The 24,076-nt window shown below is 37.1% G+C and overlaps 2 protein-coding genes across 2 annotated transcripts in view; one reads left to right on the forward strand and one right to left on the reverse strand.

The window, feature by feature from the left end:
* Window positions 1-7,121, forward strand: part of MS3_00007491 (uncharacterized protein) — a 56,696-nt gene extending 49,575 nt beyond the window's left edge. Inside the window, exons 23-24 of the mRNA XM_051215774.1 lie at window positions 3,459-3,727; window positions 4,887-7,121. The gene's annotated coding sequence lies outside the window, so the exon portion shown is untranslated. The remainder of the gene's footprint in view (window positions 1-3,458; window positions 3,728-4,886) is intronic.
* A 185-nt stretch (window positions 7,122-7,306) lies between these two features.
* Window positions 7,307-14,338, reverse strand: BUD20 (Bud site selection protein 20). Its single transcript, XM_051215775.1, has 5 exons — window positions 14,002-14,338; window positions 13,835-13,955; window positions 12,010-12,115; window positions 10,738-10,941; window positions 7,307-8,613 (listed from the first exon to the last, which is right to left on the reverse strand). The coding sequence occupies exons 3-5, from the start codon at window positions 12,073-12,075 to the stop codon at window positions 8,479-8,481; spliced, it is 405 nt and encodes a 134-aa protein (XP_051066311.1). The 5' UTR covers window positions 12,076-12,115; window positions 13,835-13,955; window positions 14,002-14,338; the 3' UTR covers window positions 7,307-8,478.
* Window positions 14,339-24,076: the final 9,738 nt, after the last annotated feature.

The raw sequence follows: 24,076 nt of genomic DNA on the forward strand, positions 1-24,076 counted from the left end.
CATACACAAAACCACATGGACTTCACCGGATCACTCTACACAAAACCAAATCGACCATATTTGCATCAACAAAACGTTCAGGAGGACTATAGAGGACGTGAGAACCAAGAGAGGAGCTGATATAGCATCAGATCATCACTTGCTGGTCGCCAAGATGAAATTGAAACTCAAGAAGCACTGGACAACGGGGCGGACAGTATCACAAAAGTTCAATACGGCCTTTCTCCAGGATACTAACAAACTCAACGAATTCAAGATAGTCCTCAGTTACAAGTTCCAGGCCTTTCATGATCTACTCAATGGAGAAGGAACTACTGTGGAGAGCAACTGGAAGGGAATCAAAGAGGCAATCACTTCAACATGTCATGAGGTCCTGGGTCACAAGAAGCACCACCACAAGGAATGGATCACTGTTGGTACACTGGATAAGATTCTAGAAAGGAGGAACAAGAAGGCAGCGATCAATACCAGTCGAACAAGAGCAGAAAAAGCCAAGGCACAAGCTGAATACACGGAAATAAACAAACAAGTGAAGAGGAGCATCAGAACCGACAAACGTAAATATGTGGAAGATTTAGCAACGACGGCGGAAAAGGCTGCAAGAGAAGGAAACATGAGACAATTGTATGACACGACAAAGAAACTCTCTGGAAATCGCCGCAAACCAGAACGACCAATGAAAAGCAAAGAGGGCAAGGTAATCACCAACATTGAAGAGCAACAAAACAGGTGGGTAGAACACTTCAAAGAACTGTTGAATCGACCAGCTCCACTGAACCCACCCAACATCGAAGCAGCACCCACGGACCTCCCAATCAATGTTGGCCCACCAACAATTGAAGAAATCAGCATGGCCATCAGACAACTCGAGAGTGGCAAAGCAGCAGGACCGGACAACATCCCAGCAGAGGCACTAAAGGCAGACGTAGCGGCAACTGCAAGGATACTCCACGTTCTCTTCAATAAGATTTGGGATGAGGAACAAGTACCAACAGACTGAAAAGAAGGACTTCTGATCAAAATACCAAAGAAAGGCGATCTCAGCAAGTGTGATAACTACAGGGGCATCACTCTTCTCTCAATACCGGGAAAAGTCTTCAACAGGGTATTGTTAAACAGGATGAAGGACTGCGTAGACGCTCAACTTCGTGACCAACAGGCAGGATTCCGTAAGGATAGATCGTGTACAGGCCAAATCGCAACTCTACGGATCATTGTGGAACAATCAATTGAATGGAATTCATCACTCTACATCAACTCCATTGACTATGAAAAGGCATTTGATAGCGTGGACAAAACAACACTATGGGAACTTCTTCGACACTATGGCGTGCCTCAGAAGATAGTCAATATCATAGAGAGTTCATATGATGGATTACACTGCAAAATCGTGCATGGAGGACAGTTGACAAAGTCGTTTGAAGTGAAGACCGGTGTTAGGCAAGGTTGCTTACTCTCACCCTTTCTCTTTCTCCTAGTGATCGACTGGATCATGAAGACGTCAACGTCCGAAGGAAAGCGCGGGATACAATGGACATCTAAGATGCAGTTGGATGATCTAGACTTCGCAGACGATCTGGCCCTTCTATCCCAAACGCAACAACAGATGCAGGAGAAGACGAACAGTGTGGCAGCAGCCTCAGCAGCAGTAGGTCTCAATATACACAAAGGGAAAAGCAGGATTCTCCGATACAACACAGAATGCACCAATCCAATCACAATTGACGGAGAAGATTTGGAAGATGTGAAAACCTTTACGTATTTGGGCAGCATCATTGATGAACAGGGTGGTGGATCTGATGCAGATGTGAAGGCGCGGATCGGTAAAGCAAGAGCAGCATATTTACAACTGAGGAACATCTGGAACTCAAAGCAACTGTCAACCAACACCAAGGTCAGGATTTTCAATACAAATGTCAAGACAGTTCTACTGTATGGGGCAGAAAGCTGGAGAACTACGAAATCCATCATCCAGAAAATACAGTTGTTTATTAACAATTGTCTACGCAAAATACTTCAGATCCATTGGCCGGACACTATTAGCAACAACGTACTGTGGGAGAGGACAAACCAGATCCCAGTGGAGGAAGAAATCAGGAAGAAGCGCTGGAAGTGGATAGGACACATATTGAGGAAAGCACCGAACTGTGTCACAAGACAAGCCCTCACATGGAATCCTGAAGGTCAAAGGAAAAGAGGAAGACCAAAGAACACATTACGCCGGGAAATGGTGATAGACATGAGAAAAATGAACAAGAATTGGATGGAACTAGAAAAGAAGGCCCAGGATAGAGTGGGTTGGAGAATGCTGGTCAGCGGCCTATGCTCCATTGGGAGTAACAGGCGTAAGTAAGTAAGTATGTGCATTAAAATTAGGGTCATCGTTAAATAATATAATATATTGGAGAGAGTTGTTTAGTTTGAAGGAGCCCATCCATTCCATATACAAAAATAAATACAGGTGAAGACAACTAGTGTAGCAGCAGTCTCTGCATCAGTAGGCCTCAATGTACACAACGGAGAAACCAAGATCCTTAAATACAACACGGAGAACACCAACCCAACCACACTTGGTGGAAATGCTGTGAAAGAGATTAAACGTTTCACGTATCTGTGTAGCACCATCGATGAACGTGGGGGATCTGATGCAGACGTAAAGACGAGGATCGGTAAAGCAAGCACCGCATTCCTACAGTTGAAGAACTCAAAACTCAACCAATATCAAAGTGAGAATTTTCAATTCGGACGTCAAGACAGTTCTACTACATGGAGTTGAAACTTCAAGAACTACAACCATAATCAAAGTGGTACAAGTATTTAAAAAACAACTGTCTACTCAAGATACTCAATGTCGGTTTGCCGGATACCATAATCAACAGTCTACTGTGGGAGAGATCAAATCAGCTGCTATCTTAAGGGGAAATTAGGAAAAGACGCTGGAAGTGGATAGGACATAGATTGCGGAAATCTTCAAACTGCATCATGAGGCAAGCGCTAACTTGGAATCCTGAAGAGAAACAAAGAAGGGGAAGGCCAAAGAACACATTGCGTTGAGAATTGGAGGCAGACATTAGAAGGATGAATTGCAACTGGAAAAGACTGACCACCGGGACAGGGTTGGATGGAGAATGCTGGTGAGCGGTCTGTGCTCCTCAGTGAAGGGTAATAGGAGTAAGTAAGTAAGTATTTGGTCAGATATCTTATCATTCAATTTCGCCTAACTGTACAGTTAATAAAATTCACGGCTGAGAGCATAGTTCAAACCCACCACTATTGATTATCTTCGTTAATAGTAGTATAAACCTATCCAATTAGAGGTCATATTTGCGATATCGTTAGCATATGACTTTATCTTAAATTAATCCATCGTTTTTGTATAATTTTGCATGAACCTAAACTTAGTTACTTCCTCGTTTTTTATGTATAAATTATTACTCATATTCTTGTTTTGTTTAAAGATTATGGTTGGTGCAAAAAAAGAATTATCAAGTTTATGGAGTTGGTTGTGTACATTGAATACAGTTACATTAAAATTCATCAGCCAATTTGTAGTCTGTACCTATCAAAGTGAAAATCATATGCAATCAATTGGTTTGTGTAATCGCGAAAAATCCTCATTAATTTCATTTGATGAAATACCTGTAATTGAAAGAAGTTCTCTTACGTTATATACATTAGAAAGCGTCATCACATGTTTACCTCGTCCATTATATGTGAATTTAGTAATGTAAGTGAATAAAATTTAATTTAATTAAGTTTGAATAATTTATGTGTATGTATTTCTGTAGAATTCTCAAATATTTCTCAATTGATTTACCTTGGTGATAAAAACCTATTGATTGAAATAATTGGTGCTAAAGTCTTCAACTCAAAGGTTGACATTGAAGTTGTTGTGGTGTGAGCTATTTATATCTACATAAGTAGTATATAACGACAGTCAGGAATAGGATGTATTTCAGTAGAAAATCGAGGGGGAAAAACGGGAATGGAGAGCAATTTGTACGAAAATACAGGAACAATGGACTGATATTTGCAAAATAAATGGTCAAGTTTGAGATAATGAATTGATATTTTGAAACTAAGTATTTACTTCATGGTTCTCAGATTTTAGAGAGATATTTTGTAATTTCGTGTTAAAATACATTCGGTTGTTCCCACTCGTGTTCTTGTTCACTACATTGTCACATATCACAGAATAATTAATTTAGACAATCTTCAAATAAATATTACTTAATTATTTCTTGATCGGTAGAGTGAAATTCTAACCTACTTACTACACAGTATTTGCTATTAAACAATTATAATTAAACCGCTTACACATCTTGTTGCTTACTTTTTCTCACTTTAATTGAATTACAGATAAATTTTCGGAATATAATAAAATATATTGGTATTTACTTCCCAGTTGCAATATTTTACTAAAGCTATGTGAAGAAAGTAAACGGAATCATTAAAAGATTGGTAAAAATAAAGCTGTGGTTATGATAATGTTTGGGTTATTGGTCTGCAATAAGTTTTAATTACGAACGATTGAGATCCTCTTTGATGTGGATGGGATCCAATGTGAACTAAATGGATCGAGTGGATAACACAACATTTCGAAAATTGTTCTTAACATAATGGTCAGTATAAAAATATGAATTAGAAAAAGTATTCTCGTTACAGAAAACATCTAACATTTATTAACAAAAACTAGATAACATACAGTCTTCGTAACAAATTAATAAATAACAAAGAATAGTTATAATTTATCATCACTAGCATTAATATGTATTTAAACGTAGGTTACTTATATCGTTTCTCTTATCAGTAGTAGTACATTATATTTTAAGTGTTTTTGTCAGTTTATATCTAACTGATTTTTTTTTTCGCCAATCCTTTATTAGGCATCCATCATGGGAAAAACTTATTCATAAAATGCATCTGTCTACTGAATTGTGCAAGATACTCAATGAATCTGTTCTAAATAAACAGGATAACCTTTCACGGAAGGGGGACAAGAGGTGAAGGATAGAAAATAAACAAAAAAGTCAATTTATCACAATTATTTCTGTCTAGTCAATTTGATTTTTTTTTTACTGATTATTAGTTTCATTTATAACAAATACAGATATAATTCATTATTATCAATAGATTATTGAATTAGTTTCGTCAATCCACTAAAAAGAGAATAATTATAATTTATTTATACTTTATTTAAATATCATCTCAAAATATTTATTGTATACATAGGTATATATCTTTTAATCTCTCATTGTTACTCTTCATATTGTACTCACAATCATTATGTATGTACAAAGAAAATGCATATATATATATATCGGTGTTGGAGATTCTCTTTAATGCTTTTTATTTTAAATGTACACTTACCTTTTTGGCTCATTGTTAATTTTGCAGGTTTTTTTATATTTTTGGATGTATTTTGTGTATATGTTACGTAATTAAGTTATTTATCTGTGCAATTTACTTTCTTAGTTATTGTGTTGTAGATTATTACTTAATTTATGTATCTTTCAACTAATGAGCTATCTGTATGTAATCTATCCCAAATTTAAAAATCTTGGACAGTTTTAACATCAAAATTTCTGCCAACTAATGACATATTGAAATATACAAATTTAAAAAAAAGATAACTTACATTATTCGAATACACTAAGAAATACTATAATAATTATTTATTTCAGTGACAAATAGGTACCTGCACAGGACTTCACTATAATATAATTGGTTGGCCGATACTTTGAAATATTAACCGTTAAGTTCTGTCTGAGTTCATAATCACTTCACTTCTATTAGATGAATTAGCTGGTTTGTAGGTATGTACAAATACTTAACAGATTTGACATTTTGACAGGTTTTGCTTTCTTTTACGAAATTTCAAAAATATATTATTATTTAAACAAACTTAGAATTTGTAAGCTGGCTTGTGTAAACATTTAACTAGGGACATATTATAAAATTTAATCTTTTAAAAATCATTGTTTATTTCTTTTCTCGATTAGTTAATGTTAGATATCCACTTTAAAGCAAAGTGAATAATTAAAAGATTCAAACACATTGAGTGAATTTTTAATTCGTTATATGGTAGCAGCTTCGCAAATAACTTAATGATTAAAGAAATATGGATAAAGCAACAACTTTTGTAACTCTCTTACTGACTATTGATTTATATATATTTACTAAACAACTAGAATACTGTTTTTTCATGTTCCTTGTATTATAGGCATCTATTAGACTCATTAACTGTTGCCATACATCTCACTATTCTTTAATTATAGCTTAGCAATTATTCACTTTTTTTCCATTTTATATCATTTCTGGTTTGATTATGCATAAATTACGGCTTTCTGTTTGGGGTTCGACATTTCATGCACATAATTTAAGTGCTTAACGTTTGGTTGCTGCTACATTGTTTTGTTGAACTCAGTATTAGAATAGAAAGAGAACGTAGATCCGGCTCAATTGACATCTAGAATAACCGGTGACTGCTTAAGGTTAATCGTTATCAATAGAAGCGTGTAATTTTTTAAGACTTAGGATGATTCATGTACGAATCAAGTATTCTTGGAGTAGATAATTATCAAGATTATGATTGGTGAATCTTCTCTAGTGATCGGTCTAGGTGGATGTAAGAAAATTCATGGATTTTAAGAAATCAAACATAGCGTTCACTCTAAAGTCACCTACATACTTCGAGAGTGGTTTATAATTTCGAATTTTGTATTCCAATTTATCATATAGTTTACAGTACTATAACTATTTCATGTTTTATCCTTAACGTTATATTTGTAAATTTTATGTGAATTCGAAACTGGCAGCTATTCGTGAAGATAAATATATAATGAGACTAATGCTACTTGCTGTTGTATCACTTTTCTTAAGTTGAATTGAACAGTTTATTATTTATTCATACAGTAAACGGTCTCTTTCGTCAATAATTTCTAAAAACAATAGACCATTAATATTTAAAATTTTGAATTCTCATCTCTTATATGAATGAATGAATTCATTTTATCTGAATTGTATCGTTAATACTTTATTTGATTTCGTTTTTGCGTGATACAAATAGTAGCCAAATGGAGCACACACATTGTTTCTTTCTATATTTTTAGGCGTTACCTTATTTAACATCTACTTTCTACTGTCTTTTAGTTGGTATTATTGTTTCATTCACCTGGAAAGATTCTCCAGTTATTTCAGGTTAGACAGTCTTGAAATTGTATATATGGATGTTAAAATGTATGTGACCTTGATTTCGATTTAGTAAACAAATTGAGGGAATAAATATAGATTCTTAACTCTTCTACAAAAGGTTGATAATCACTATTAATATTGGTGCTCTTATAATTTCTCTTATTACGACCCAGCTATTTCTATTGCATTGTTTGACACCAATTCATTCGACAAGTCCCCAAATCAGAATACGGTTGAACAGGAACGAATTATATTTCAAATAACAATGGTAAATGGAGGAAAGAAGCACAATAAGAAACGTTAGTATATTTATAGTTTGGTTGGCTAGTATGTGTTCGTTTTAGATTTCTCTCACTATGATCGTGTGAATAAAAATAGGTGTAAGTAGTTTAATGACAAGTTTGAACTTTGCCGTTTAAACACAGCATCTATTTCGTTGATGAGGTTAGAGTGGGTAAAAAATTACTCCTTGTATGTTCTTTTATCAGCAGCAATTTAAACAGCTCACTTTTTAACTGTGTATCAATAATCATGCTTAACTGGGCAAGTGATTAAATATTATTTCTTGCCATACACAATATTGACCAATATTATTGGCAAATATTGTTGAACTACTTGTAAGTAGTATAATCGTTCTAATGTAATGTCATGATCGATTTCAGGAACATAATGAAGCAGTTGAACTTTAGTGATGTCTTGAATTACCGATACATACTTAGTTAACATGAGAATATCTGGGTGAATTCAACAACCTTTGACTTTTATTGATAATCAATTGTTACGAATTATTTTATTCTGAACGTAATGCAAATAGACACCATATAAATTCTATTTCATGGTTAACTAGTAAGGGATTTGTTCAAACTGTTTGGCAACTGTAACCACTTATAGCATACATATCTGAGAATGTTAGTATCTCGATGGTACGTATAACATATTTCTTTTATTTGATGCATAAAGAATTCAGCAAAGCGAAGAGGGAAAGTTGACCTCCACCTTGATCTACTTCGAGGCATAAATATTCGACTCAGATTACGTAGCAAATTCCTTTCACATTTTATATATAATGACCACTCATAACTTTTACCGCATAAACGGAAGCTACAATTGGTCAAGACAAGTCAAAAAGTTATCTACATAGCATCGCTTATCACAATACTAAGTCTCAAACTTCCATTTCTGTATTTCAAATGAAATTTCAAAATTTAACCACTGTACAAGAAAAATTACAGTAAAATCAAGATACTGTACAGTATGGGAATCATGACTGAAAAATGTGAATTTTTATTCCACATAAGTATATGAAACAGGTGGTATTAATTGTACGCTCTGTTGACACAAATCAGGTGATATACATAGCTTTTTAGAAGATATTTTATAATCATCCTTTAGAATTCCAGCAGCAAGGTCTGCATCTTCCTGTGAAAAAAATGGGACCAAAAAACGTGTCAATATTTATTTATGAAAAAGGATCATCATATGAACAATAAATTTAGGTTGTGAGGCTGTTTTATGATATAATATATGAGATAAATATCGGTTCAGGAAAAATTTAGCATTCACTGGCTTTGATTCAGGCCAACCAACATATGTTAAGAAATTATAAACACCAAACTTTACCGACTGATCACAGAAAACCATTGAGAATCATAAAGAACCAAGACGGCTCTTTCGTCGTATTACGGTGACGTCTTGGCAGTATAAACCAACAGCCCCACCGGCAACCGAACCCAAGACCTCCAGACCTCACAGAGAGCGTCTAACCGTTTACACTCCTAACCCTAACTGATTCTCTGATCATGCGACCCTCATCCATTCCCATAAGTAATATTCTTTGTATCATATGTGGGCTCTGTTGAGAATTCCCACACTAAGACAAATCGGCTGTTCAGTGGTACCTAGTTTTTAAGTTTTGTCTAACTAAAATTGTTTCGTGATGCAAAACAAGGAAATTCAACAATCGGTACAACCCCATATACTTGGAAAATAGTTAAAATACTGCTTTAAATTAACGGTACTACGCGTGAATATATTTACTTTCGTTACTAATAAATAATATACCCTAAAAGTAAAACCATATTCTAACCCATCTTTGTGATGTTTGGAATTTTTACCTGACTGACTAGTGTAGAACTCGATAAGTATCTGTGCGAGTCATCCTACTTAAAAGAAGCTTGGAGAATAACATGTGAATAAAAAGTAGGGGTAGGGAAAGCGGATTTATGGAAGTGCGTCAGTAAGAGACAACTTCTGCTCTTCACACTATGACGTTAGAAAATACATACATATATTGTCACCGAAGAATGACATTTTAAACATCATATTTAGTTGACGTATACAACTTCATGAAACGACCTGTTTGTGTTACTTAAAGCTTCATCTACAACCCTGTAATTAGTCCTCGGTTAGTAACAACGCTACCGAACATCTGAAACTTCATTTGATCTACTAATAATGCCTATATTTTGTAGCAGATGTGCGGTTGAACACTAATATTCTCCTGATAATTGCCAAAATGATTATATAAATATGTTAATGAAAGTGGTTTATTAAGTAAAAACTACTGTTTTAAAATCTGTGATACCTGTTTAAGCTAGTTTGATAAAATAAATATAGATATAACAGTTTCCATCATACAGCGAAACTACATACATATATCCTCTTCTTTTTAGTTCTAAAGTTTTTAACAAACACTTTTCATATTAAATTAAAACGCAAATTATCTAAAATAACTAGGTTTTCAAAAATTTTCACGACGACAAACAATGTGAAACTCATTACACCTCCACGAAACATTCATAGACCAGTAACAATGGAAGTCTAAGATAAGTGATGCCACATTGGAATGAATTGGATTTTTAGTGAGAAAGTTTCTCATGTGTCCTTAGACAGTTCATGTTGAAATCTGCCATATATACTAGTTCTGTATGTATAACTTGTTTTTGGGAGGCTGAATCATTTGGCCCTATGAAGTCGATTTTTTAAAGTTGAAAGTCATATATATGAACGGTTAAAAACCATCGAAGTTATGGGTGAACCTGTGTTGATGGAGACGGTATGATGAATCCATTACTTTCTGTCATTGTTTAACATGATTCCGCGGCTTTATAAAATAGAATTTACGTGTATAAATCATTGTGAAATGATTGTCGTATGAACATTAAGTAAGTATGAGGCATACACAGTATAAAGGCTGTCATATACAGTAACCATTATATTAATGTGACAACGATATGAAAACTTTGGTTTACAGTTTTGATCTACCTTGAGTGATGTGACAAGAATGGTCAGGTTTATGTATAAAATGCACAATACAGGAAGATTCTTAATTAACCATCAGTTTATATTGGGGAATAACATTTGTTCATCACTGAAATATGGGGCATTAGTTGCTATTAAAGAATTAATTTCACATGAAATGTGCTCCTTTTGAGATATTGTTCACATTGCTGATTAGCTACTAATAAAAAATATATACAAATAATGGGGTGAAAAGCAGAAAATAAAGCTGTTGCACATAATTAGACAAATTACTGAACTCACTTGTGTATGTGGAGGTTCATCCAGAGACTTTAACCTTCTTTTATGAGGCTTCTGCTTTTTGTGAAGATCAAGAGTGATCTGATCAATAAAATACTTGTCACAAAAGATACAAAAGAATTGACCAAGACCAGGCTTATCTTCGTCTGGTTCTGTAGCTTCACTAACTCGTTTAGCAAAATTTTCCTCTTTGAGGTCACTAGATATCTAAAACAATAGAACAGGTGCCTATTATTACAACGGCATTATAAATCATGAGTTAATTACAAATAATGAATGGTAATACTACACTTAAACCGTTGGACCACAAATTTGAAATTCACCTCATTTACTTCATCTAAAAAATTCAGATGAGCACGTATAATCAATCTTACTAACTGATAGCTAAAAAACATCTGTACACACTTTCATTTAGTTTCATAAATACTTTCACAGGTTACATTAATTCGGTGAGTTTCTTTATGACTATTTACTAAAGGCTAAACTTTAAAACAGATTTTATTTGGTAGCAAATCCAGCAATTTTTCTGATACTATATCTTGAAGATGAATCGGAGATGTATGCAGAAAAGACTTTTACACTCTGTTTTATGGATATCAATAACTTTGTCAACTGCTATACTTCCATTAACTAGCAAATTAGTACTGTCTGACTGGAAAGTTGTGCTGTAGGATTATAAGTAACTGTACCTTGAGTTAATCATTATTAGCCATAGATTTACAGTCAAAACAAATACTTATATCCCAAAACACCTAAGACATTACACGCTTTAGAGTGGTTGGTCAGTAGTCTAAGCATTTGAGTTTTAAACATTGGGTTGTAAGTCAAGATTTCACTTCATCTAAGTTAATCTGCACAGCATTCTTGCAATATGTGATTTTAGTTTTAATACAAGAATTGATAGTTGATCATTGAGTTTAGTATTGTAGCAATTACGCCAAAGTTGCTATTTTTATACTAAAAGAGGTAACATCGGATATAGATTATACTATCTACAAAACGCTAATTGATCATATGACTGGTGATCCAAAAATACACCATAATTAGCTTCCCAGAACGATAAGGATCTAAGCTGACAACTAACTGGAAGCAGGAATTGCTGTATTAAAAGTGACAGGTCTTGCTATGTGAGTTGTTTATGGCGAAATTCTATTCCAAATAAATATATTTAGGCTAACATCGGGAATCTGTGCTACGATTTAAAGCACTTGACATCTAACATTCACAAAAGTCGAATCTGGTATGAATTCTCAAAATCAAATCAAATAATGTTACCTGGTCGATATCCCTTGTACGATTTTTAACTTTATAGCGAGCATTACGAACACCCTTTCGGCCCATGAATCAGTAACCACGACAAGTGGGTATGTTGAAATAGTCTCTGTAAAGTGCAACAATAATGTATTAGTGTTAATTGAGTATTATATGACTCCAACCCAGTGTTCAAAATAGCCTAATTCAAGAATAGCTTGGTTAGACGAGTAGTTCACTAGATTTTAAATATTTGAAAAAACCACGGGTTTCCACCAAAGGGTAAAATCTAATTCAGTGTTACAAATAAAAACTTATAAGCTTAGGAATGGGCTAATGTTGCTGACAGTAAAAATAACGATAAATCATTCAAGACATTAATTCCATGCTTAACACTATTAGTTTTGTATTTATAATTTGTCACATACGGTTTGACCTAAGAACAGCCGTTGAGACAGTGTTTGTTGATTTATCACAATCTCTTGGAAAAGGTAGTACAGAAGATTTGTAGCTCAGGTGGATGATTTTAGTGGTTTTATTCTCTGAGCTGTATGGTTTGATCGTGGAGCTTTCACTGCTGTTCTTTATTTCGTTTATACCTAGAGTTTGTGCTCATGATGTCATTTAGAATAACGATGACAGCTCCACGACCAAACCATCCTGCTCAGAGAAGAAAACCTCATCAAAATCTTAGAAAAGTTGTTAGGGATTGTACAGCTCAGTGGTTTGTGATATCATAAGACACAAGTCAAAATAGAAACAAGTGGTAATTCAACAAAGTTTTCTGGGTCTGGTTCATGCAAATGGCATGATGATTCAAATGATCGAAAACCAGTTGGTGTGTAACCGAAAAATGAAGAGTCAAAAAGAAAACAGACTACATTTTGCCAAACATAATTCATCACCCGTCTATCGAATAACTATGAAAAGTAACTACTGCTAGGACAAAAAGACTCCGCTAAAGTTATCTATGCCCTAGTGGTTTGAAGATGTACACTAATACTTACTGCATCTTAAAATCGAGGACTAATTAATCTGAATTAAGGAACTGGCCAGTTCCTGAACTGTAATTCCCGGAATTACAGTTCCCAATCACAAGCTTGAGATGCCATAAGTTAATCTATGAATATCTCAGTGGTTATCAGTATTTTCACCTCTAAAACAGTTATCAAGAAATCTAAGAAGATAAGTAAGCAACTAAATGGGTAAAAATAAGGGAGTACTTTTTACGTACACTTTAGCCAGATGGGCAACGGATTTACAAACGGTTGATTTCCTGATGCTTAGATCAAAACCTCGAAAGGTTTTCGGTGAAAAACGTGAAAAATGTTTGTACTGCACATTGTGTTTACATCAGGAACGTAAAATAACGAAGTCAAAGAAATAAGTCAGTGATACCGATCGTAACAGCTTAAGGTTCAAACTTTACACTGTTTAGCATGTAGTAAAAAATAAGGTGTCCAGGACCCATGACATGAATCCGGGACACTAAGTTTCTTCATATTGCAAAGTACAAAGATGTCGAAGTGTTATCAGCACATTTGAATATTTTCGACGATTTATTGACAAATGTAGATATACGCACCAGCTTTCACTAATCTTATAGAATTATTTTGTATTGAGTGGTCAGTGATTCATACTTTGAAATTGCGGTTCCCATGTGGCTAAATGAAATTAACCCAGCGAATTTTATCGTACAAAAAACCGATGTCACCATACCACCTATGTACTGAAGACATTTTCAGATTAGCAGACCGGTATCACAACTACTTACTGCTTTGAGAAATATTTTCAGTGTATTGTTGAATGCAAAGTTATGGGAAAACAACAAAAATTGGCTAACGTTTACCGTGAAATTGGTTTCAAGTCTGGGATAATTTACTTCCCAAACGGCTTTTATACCTTCAGAAATTCGGAACACATTTAGTTAATATTCACACGAGTTTTACTTTACACTTATTGTGAAATGGCTGCATATAAGGAGAAGGCAATGCAGAATGAATAGAGACAACTTACATAATGATAAGAAACGCAACAAGTCAAGTGGTGCGGGATAAAATAGCAGGTTTATCAAGTTCATTTCGTCTTCAGTCCACAGTCTTCAGTAATAAGAATAAGATGTCTATCGACCTATATTAATTCTTGCAGTCTGTAACACCGTGGATGTCCAATCTCGTTTTGAATATATAAACAGAAGGTGTTCTGGTGGAGAATTCCAGTATTTCGCTACTCGATGTGAGATACGAAACCTCAGACGTAGACGACTTGATCTCGGTCTTTTAACTTTCTTCGAATGTCCTTTCAAATGATCAGTCCTAGATGTAAGGAAAAGATAAGACATATTAATACTAAGGTCATCGTTCAGTATACGATAAACCAATATTAGATCACCCCGTATTCTGATTTGTGTAGTAAGGACAGAAGGTCTACGGCCTATGCTATTCCTTTTCTAGTATGCTTCTGTGAGTGTCCAGTCTTCTCTTGAAAGAGTCAATTGAAGGTGCGGAAACCACTGCTTCAGACAGCAGGTTCCAAGTATTGATGACTCGGTGTGAAAACCTGTATGCCACGGGTATTTTGTTCGTTCTTGGCTTTTCTACTCGCCTGCTATGTCCTCTGAGGTGTCCCGATCTCGTGGGAAGAAAGAGAGAGAATAAGTTAGGTCCGAAATCATTTCTCAGTATTCTGTACATCAAAATTAGATCTCCCCTTAGTCTGCGATAGGACAGAGTAAAGAGGTCCAGTTTTTCAAGCCGCTCTTTGTATGATAAACCTCGGAGTTCTGGAACTGCACGGGTAGCTGCCCTCTGTACTTTATCTAGTATGTCCGAGTCACCTTTTAAACAGGGGCTTGCAGCCTGAACGCAGTTCTCTAGCTTAGTTCTAACTAAGGGTGTGTATACTGTGGTGAACATGGTAGTATCTAACTTGGTGAATGTCCTTTTTAGAGCCCAGAGGGTTTGAAACACCTTAAGTGCGAGCTCCCGGAGATGGGCCGTCGTTTTAAGATCATGACTCACTGTCACCCCTAGGTCCTTATGAGACCGGACCACGGGTAATGACACTTCCCCTATGTTGTACGTATTAACCTTTGAATCCCAAAAGTGAATGTAGAGACATTTTGCCGCGTTGATAGGCATCAGCCACTCTTTAGACCAGTTAATCAAATTATTTAAGTCTGCCTAAAGGGCACATGCGTCTGTGTCTCCAGTTATTACTCGCCAGATCTTTACATCGTCAGCGTATAATAACATTGTACACTGTATTATACTTGGAAGATCATTAACATACATTACAAAAAGTAAAGGACCTAGGATGGAACCTTGAGGTACCATACTAAGTACTGGTCTCCAGATGGAGCACTTGGAATTTATTCTTACTTTTTGTCTACGGCCTACTAGGAAATCTGTGGTGTTTGAATGAACCAATGATACCTTTGTACTTGTTGAATGCTTGATTTCGAATTCCAAATACAATACATCCGTTTGTGCTTGTGTCTTACTTCTTAATTCAATTGCGTTATTTCTGGGACTCTTATTTCATACTACAATTCAGATAATTCAAAACATTATATTGGCATCGCGATGGAGCCTGCAATGAAAAAGTTAGATATTCATTCAACTCCTGAAGCTTTTGAGGATTACTTGGAAAGGTTCGAAATCTGGAGCATGACCAAGAAAGATGTTAAAGGTGATAAAATCATGGCACATTTTCTGACATTCAGTGGGAGAGAAGCGTACAGCTTACTAAAAACTTTGGCATATCCAGAAAAACCTATCTCACTCCCCTATGCAACACTAAAAGAGCTATTATTAAGTCATGTAAAATGCACCAGTTTTGAATGCCGTGAAAGGGCGAAGTTTCATAAGATGGTTCGTCAAAATGACCAAAAGGCTCGGGAATTATCCTTGAATTACAGAAACAAGCTGCCAAGTGTAATTTCGGTGACCAACTTCATGTACAACTGAGAGATCGATTAATTGCAGGAATTAACATACCGAGTTTGGAAAGAGAGCTGTTAAAAATGCCAAACTGTTCCTTTCAAGATGCTAGAACTGCGTGTATTAACTACGAAGCAGTCAATGAACTTGATATCCAGTTGATGAAGATTTCTAATACTTTGCTTAGTGGTCGTGATGAACTACAATCTCAGGGTCAATCAAACTTGCGTTCATTTAACAGTGATTCCTATTCTCGTGTAAATATGAAAGGTGTTTCAACAAGGAATTAGAAAGCAAATCACAAAGGTGAGATGGAGTTTGGTAAAGGTTTATCATGTGGAAAGTTTCATGCCCGCAATTCATGTGTATTTCGTAATGCTAAGTGTTTTAAATGTGGTAAGGTAGGACACATTCAATCAGTATGCAAAGCTACTGTCCATTTTGCTTCAAGCTGTATTAAATCTTGTAATTCAAATTTCAATAATTCGGATGTTTCTAGTGATCATTTATCTCTGTCTACTATTTCGAAAGGTAATGCTCATATTCAAAAACGACTATATACATCGCTTGGTTCATTTCATGACTTTATTGTGGACACAGGCAGTATAGAGTCCATTATTTCATTCAAGAACTTGAAATCTCTAGATCCTAACGTTGTTATACGACCCACTGAAGTATCAATATTGGGGATTACTGGACACAGACTGCCCATACGAGGATGTTGTGAATTGCGAATCAGAGATGATAATTCTTCATACATACCTTGTGAATTTTTAGTTAGCGAAACAGGACTGTCAGTGCTGGGTTTAAGGAATTTGAAAAGGCTGAAAGTGGAGTTGTCTTTCCTAGTTTCTAAAGAAAATTCTGATGCTTTACTTCAGCATGGGGTACTCCTATCGTTACGCCACTGAAGTCGGACGGCAAGACCCCTAGAATTTGTGGTGACTATAGAATGACATTGAACTCCCGTTTGTTGAAGCAAACGTGCACGACCGTAGAGGCTGAAGATATTTTAAATCGACTTCATGGTTCTAAAGTGTTCTCGAAAGTTGTCCTAAAAGATGCTTATCTTCAAATCCCTTTAGATCGGTCTTCATCTATTTTGACGACAATTAACACTCCTTTTGGTCTGTTCAAATACAATTTCCTTCCATTTGGTCTAAGTTGTTCTCCAGCCATATTTCAGGAAGTTATGAATAAAGTAGTTAGTGATCTTGAAGGTGTTGAAGTTTATCAAGATGATCTAATTGTTTATGGTTCTAATAAGGTAGTTCATGACCAGAGACTTATTGCTTTATTGCGTCGTTTAATCGAGAAGAATATTACAGTGAATCCAAATAAGTGTTCATTTTGTGTATCTAGTTTTGGATGCCTTGGATACCTAGTTGATGGTAATTGTATTAGACCAGATATGAAACGACTAGCTCCACTGACGAATGCACCGTCTCCAAAAAATCTTACGGAATCACGTTCACTAGTGTGTGCTCTTCAATACTATTCCCGTTTTATTCCTAATTTTTCTTGTCGTGCAAATTATTTATTTAATATTTTAACATCCAATTCATTCAAATGGAGTGGGGAACAAGAGTCATGCTTACGAAGTCTACTGAAGTTTCTTCAAAGTGATGCTGTCCTTAGAACTTACTCCCTTAGTGTACATTCTGTGCTTATTACCGATGCATCACCTGTGGGTATTGGCGCAGTTTTGGAACAGGAAGGTGTACCAGTTACCTGTGTTTCACGCAAACTTACTGTTACTGAACAAGGTTATTCACAGACTCAGCGAGAAGCTGTTAAAAGACTTCATAAATATTTATTCAGAAAGAAATTCACTATTGTTACTGATCATGAAGCTTTAAAGTTTATTTATCATCCCGAAAAATCTTTAGCACGTTCCTCAGCAGCTATGGTTCAGCGATGGAGTATTGCTTTGAGTGCACATGACTATACGGTTCAGCACAGAAGTGCCAAACAGATTCAACATGTTGATTACATTTCTCGACAGTCATTACAAGATAAACCTATCAATACTTCGGATTGTTTGTTATTGCAACCTTTACCAGTGAGACGTTCAGATCTCATTAGAGAAACTCGTAGATATTTTGGAAGTATACTCAGTGCTATAAGGAAAGGTTGGAATGCTAATTTGAAACGTAGATTTCCTATCTATTTTTCAAAGCGGGATGAGCTATCTACTACTCCTGATGGTATTCTGTGTCTAAACGATCGTGTTGTCATTCCTCCTTCATTGCGTAAATCTGTTCTTGAAGATCCTTATAGTGGTCATTTAGGTGTTGAGAAAATGAAGTCCTTGGCAAGGCTCACACGTTGGTGGCCAGAGATAAATGCAGATATATGTCGTACGACAAGCAATTGTGAGAATTGTCATCAGTTGAAAAATCATCCTTCGAAGTGGGTGCCATGGCCAGTATCGTCTGAGGCCTGGCAGAGGATTCATGCTGACTATTGTGGACCACTTCTTGGTAAATACTATGCACTAGTAGTCATTGATTCTTTTTCAAAGTGGCCTGAAGTTTGTTTCACAACTTCACCAAATTCTGATTTCACAATACAAGCATTAAGAAGGGTGTTTAGTCGAGAAGGGGTTCCCTTGGTGTTGGTGACTGATAATGGCTCACATTTTGCTGCAGATGCAGTCACTACCTGGTTGAACGGTATAGGGTGCAAACATCTATTTACTGCTCCCAGACATCTGTGTTCTAATGGTCAGGCAGAGAATTTTGTTAGGACATCAAAGACTGCTATTGATTCTATAGCCCCCTTAACATTTAATGAGCTGGAGAGGGGAGTAGATACCTTTCTATTGCAATATAGAAATGCCAGACATTCGGTGACGAAGGAGACTCCAGGGAAGCTATTGAAAGGAAGAATTCTTCGGTCAAATATGAGATGTTTGGAGTCTGCAGAAGTTACATACTATTGAGGAAATGATCTTCGACCATCTACGGGTATTGTTCTGAAGAATGTCGGAAAATCAATGGTGCGAATTCTAGACATCGATGACTTAAGTACACACAGTCGACATGTAGATCAAATACAATTTCAGGAACCAGGTGAGTCAGTTCCAATTTCGATTGTTAATTCTAATGTTAATGAGCATATTCTAGATAATACAGAATCCTTATCCAATACAATGTCAGACAGACTCAGGATGAATTTGAGAAGAAGACGTACGATTGATTACAAACACCTAGACTCCAATGTAACCTGTGGCGGATGTGGTGTTTGAATGAACCAATGATACCTTTGTACTTGTTGAATGCTTGATTTCGAATTCCAAATACAATACATCCGTTTGTGCTTGTGTCTTACTTCTTAATTCAATTGCGTTATTTCTGGGACTCTTATTTCATACTACAATTCAGATAATTCAAAACATTATAAAATCTTTAATCCATTTTAAAAGAGGTCCGGCAATACCTAAGTTTTCCAACTTCAATAGCAGTCTATTAGTCGGCACCTTGTCAAAAGCCTTACTGAAATCTATGTAGACAACATTCACTGAGTTTCCGTTGTCTAGCGCATTAATCCAGAACTCCATAGCTATAAGGAGGTTCGTTGTACAGGATAGACCCTTTCTAAAACCATGTTGTTCCATGTTCAGCAAGTTATTGGTTCCCATAAATGACGTTATGGTTCGTTTGATTATTCTTTCCAGTATTTTAATTACCACACTGGTGAGACTTACGGGTCTGTAATTCGATGGAACTTGTCGTGGACCTGTTTTATGTATGGGAGTGACGATTGCACCCTTCCAGTCCATAGGTAACACACCTTGGTCAAGTAACATATTGAATATCACAGTCAGTGGGGCCGCGATATAATGGGCAATATGTCTTAAGATTTTGGAGTGTAGTTCATCTGGTCCTGTTGACTTATCCATGTTTAGGATGCTAAGAGCCTTAAGCACATCGTTTTGGTCAAAGTCCACGGTGAGCAGCTGGTTTGTTGACTGTATTTGGGTCTGGTTCTTTCTCTAGAGGAGGTTCCTGAGTGAAAACTGCCCCAAAATACTCAGCCATAGCCTTTGCTTTTTCCTGATCTTCCTCTATCATTTCGGATTCACTTCCTACTTTATTTAGGTTGGGAATACAATGGTGCATTCTTGTTCTGTAGTTTATGTACGAGAATATTCTCTTGGGCTGCTTGAGTGCAGATTGTGCCAGCTGCATTTCATATTTTCTTTGAGCTTCCCGAATTTTAGTTATACACTCGTTTCTTATCGATCTGTAGCGTTCCATCGTACCTGCTGTGCCAAGGTGGATGACAACATCCCAGCACTAATTTGTCTTAGTAAACGTCGAATATTCCGCCCTACCCAGGGATGTCCGTGCTTCCTTTTCTTTGGTACAGTCCAGGGTATGTATGGTTGAGTTTCCCGATTGTATAACTGCATGAATAGAGTCCAGGCCTCTTGTACTGATGCCTTTGAGTCAATTTCCCAGTTCTCAGCCGATGCTGCGGAGTTAATTGCCTGAATATCTGCCTTCCATATGTTAGGACGGGCTGGCGTGACTGTTCGACAGGCAATCTCAGCCATGAATTTGAATAAGATGACTGCATGGTCACTTCTCCCAAGTGGTGAGAGAAAAGCCATTTGACCAACGCCATCACCGTGTGTGAAGACTAAAAGAGAAGAAGAGTTTCCTAAGTCGTATCCTGTGGGATCTCTAATGTGTTGGAATAAAGCTAATGCAATCGAGGTTTCTAACAGCTTGCAGTTGAACGACGATATCGATGACCCTACTTCTAAGTTAACCCAGTTTATATATGATGCATTAAAGTCGCCTACTACAAGACTTTTACCGTTGTTACACCAGGACTTAAGTTTACTTAGGATAAAATCATCTGCTACACATTCTGGACTGCGATATACTACAACTAATTCAATATCTTGCCTTCGGCATTTCAACTTACATCTCACCAGTTCACATGTCCCTGAAACATGTGCTACTGTCTCAGCTAATCTTATGGTTGGGGTAATTTTCGTGTACAGAATAACCTCGCCTCCCCTTTGGTTTAATCTATCAGCCCTACTGGTTATGAAACCAGTCAACTGGATTTCACTATCTAATACTTCTGACGCTAACCAAGTTTCCGAGATAGCAATAACGTCCGGTTTTTCTTTATTCATCACTGACTTGAGCTCCGCCATTTTATTTAGTGGGCTGCGAGCATTTGTGTAGCATACTTTTAAGTCTGTGGAGTGCTTTCCCTTGCCACCCAGAGTGGCTTGGGGGTCGTTATGCTCCGAATTTTTACAGCTTGAAAACCCTTGAGAACGAGGTTTCGTTCCCCGTTTCGGCGACGTTCATTTCCTTCCGCTTCTGCAGCTTGTCTCTTAATACGATCAGCTAGGCTGAGATCCCCACGCAAATATATTCCGGATCCAATCAGTTTACGTGAATTACTTAGAATCAAGTTCCTTTCTTCCACCGTGTTGAATGTAACCTATAGGAGGCGGTTTTTCTGAGGACTTTCGGAATCCACCTTTTTTCCTATTCTATAAAGCTTACACGGTCAAAGACAAAGAAGGCAGGAAAATCACCGAAATTCAACAACAGCGTAACAGATGGGTAGAATACTTCGAGGAACTCCTGAATAGGCCGGCTCCAATGAATCCACCGGACGTCGAAGCAGCACACATAGATCTTCCTATAGATGTCAATCCACTAACTACGGAAGAAATTAGAGTGGCCGTCAGACAAATCAAGAACGGGAAAGCAGCAGGACCCGACAACATACCAGCTGAAGCACTGAAATCAGACATCGAAGCAACCACAAGCATGCTTTATCTTCTATTCAAAAAGATTTGGGAGGAGGAACAAGTGCCGATGGACTGGAAAGAAGGACACCTCGTCAAGATTCCAAAGAAAGGAGATCTGAGCAAATGTGAAAACTACAGAGGCATTACACTACTGTCAATACCAGGGAAAGTCTTCAACAGAGTGTTGCTGAAAAGGGTGGAAGACACAGTAGATGCCCAACTTCGAGATCAACAAGCTGGATTCCGTAAGGATCGGTCGTGCACAGACCAAATTGCAACACTACGGATCATCGTCGAACAATCAGTTGAGTGGAACTCGTCACTGTACATCAACTTCATTGCTTATGAAAGGCATTCGACAGTGTAGATAGGAGGACATTATGGAAACTTCTTCGACACTACGGAGTTCCTGAGAAGATTGTCAATATTATCCGGAACTCATACGACGGACTACAGTGCAAGGTCGTGCATGGAGGACAGCTGACAGATGCATTCTAAGTAAGGACCGGAGTCAGACAAGGCTGTTTACTCTCTCCCTTCCTCTTTCTTCTGGTGGTCGACTGGATTATGAAGACCTCAACATCTGAAGGAAAACACGGAATACAATGGACAGCTCAGAACCAATTAGACGATTTGGACTTCGAAGATCACCTAGCCCTCCTATCACGTACACACGAACAGATGCAGATAAAGACAGCCAGTGTAGCAGCAGTCTCTGCATCAGTAGGCCTCAGCATACACAAAAGGAAAACTAAGGTCCTCAAATTCAAAGCGGAGAACAGCAATCCAATCACACTTGATGGCGAAACTCTGGAAGATGTAGGATCCTTCACATACCTGGGAAGCATCATCGATGAACAAGGAGGATCAGATGCAGACGTAAAGGCGAGGATTGGCAAAGCAAGGGACGCATTCCTACAGTTGAAGAACATATGGAACTCAAAACAACTTTCAACCAATATCAAAGTGAGAATCTTCAATACGAACGTCAAGGCAGTTCTACTGTATGGAGCTGAAACTTGGAGAACTACAACAACCACAATCAAGAAAGTACAAGTATTTATAAATAGCTGTCTACGCAAGATACTCAACATCCATTGGCCGGATACCATCAGCAACAGCCTTCGCTGGGAGAAGACAAACCAGCTTCCAGATGAAGAGGAAATTAGGAAAAGACGATGGAAATGGATAGGACATACATTACGCAAATCGTCAAACTGCATCACGAGACAAGCCCTAACTTGGAATCCTGAAGGGAAGCGGAAAAGAGGAAGGCCAAAGAACACATTACGTCGGGAAATAGAAGCAGACATGAAAAGGATGAATAACAACTGGAAGGAGCTGGGAAGGATTGCCCAGGACAGGGTTGAACAGAGAATGCTGGTGAACGGTCTATGCTCCTTCACGAGGAGTAACAGGCGTAAGTATAAAGCTTACAAATGCTAACTCCTGGAACTGTATCTGGGAGTAGTTTACTTAATGATGTCTTGATATGATTGAGATCGTGTTCAAATCTTGCCTTTGGTTCTGTTTCTGAAGATTCTCTTATCTTATGATAAATGACTGATCTCTCAGAGAGATGTGTCTTGTCACGTAGTGAGGATTTTTCTTCTGATAACATCCCTTCCAATGCCCTGCTGACCAGCTGCGTTTTGCACACAGCTTTTTTCTTGCCATTTCTTTTTCTCCTTACTGAAGTCCATTTGTCACCACTCAGGACAGCCACACCTGGACTATGTGGAACGGTGACAGTTTTATCTGGATCTTGTAAGCCGTCGGACTTAGGCGTGTACACATTTTGTGGTACCAATTTTTACAATCGTCACACTGCATTCCCTCCTCAACGAGGAACAAACAATTCCACGGTAAGGAAACGGAAATAACTATTGGTGTCTGAGTCTGTCTTCATAAGTTAAGCCAAATAGACCTGTTACTATCTTAGTACCTCGCCGTTGGACTCTTTCCGGCATATCTGCTTCATACTTGAAACAAGGACTCGCTGTTTGAATCCCATATTCCAAAAGCGATCTCGCGAAAGTCGGGTATTATGATTTAAACATTTCTCCATCAAAATACTAAAGTATCGACGAATAGCCCATAATACCCTATATCCTTTTGCCGTAGCAACAGCCTTACAGTAGCTGGTAGTTTTGAGATCACTGCTTATTAAGACTCCTAAGTCTTTACAGTTTTTTACTGTGGGTAACACGAATCCACGTATTGTGTAGTGATACGAATCATCATAGTTATTCAATTGCATCGCCATACTGTTGTTGGAATTCACTTATAGTGCCATACGTCCACCCATGCCACCAGTGAGCTAAGACCATCCATTCCATCCGACATACTATGTATGGGTCTG

Source organism: Schistosoma haematobium, chromosome 4 (assembly GCF_000699445.3).
Source record: "Schistosoma haematobium chromosome 4, whole genome shotgun sequence".
Classification (NCBI taxonomy): domain Eukaryota; kingdom Metazoa; phylum Platyhelminthes; class Trematoda; order Strigeidida; family Schistosomatidae; genus Schistosoma; species Schistosoma haematobium.

Excerpts from the sequence above, each read along its gene's own strand:
- BUD20 (XM_051215775.1), bottom strand. The coding sequence starts at position 12,075 with ATGGGCCGAAAGGGTGTTCGTAATGCTCGCTATAAAGTTAAAAATCGT. Across the intron at positions 10,942-12,009 it reads GTACAAGGGATATCGACCAG|ATATCTAGTGACCTCAAAGA; the intron begins GTAACATTATTT and ends CTATTGTTTTAG. Across the intron at positions 8,614-10,737 it reads ATGAACCTCCACATACACAA|GAAGATGCAGACCTTGCTGC; the intron begins GTGAGTTCAGTA and ends TTTTTTTCACAG.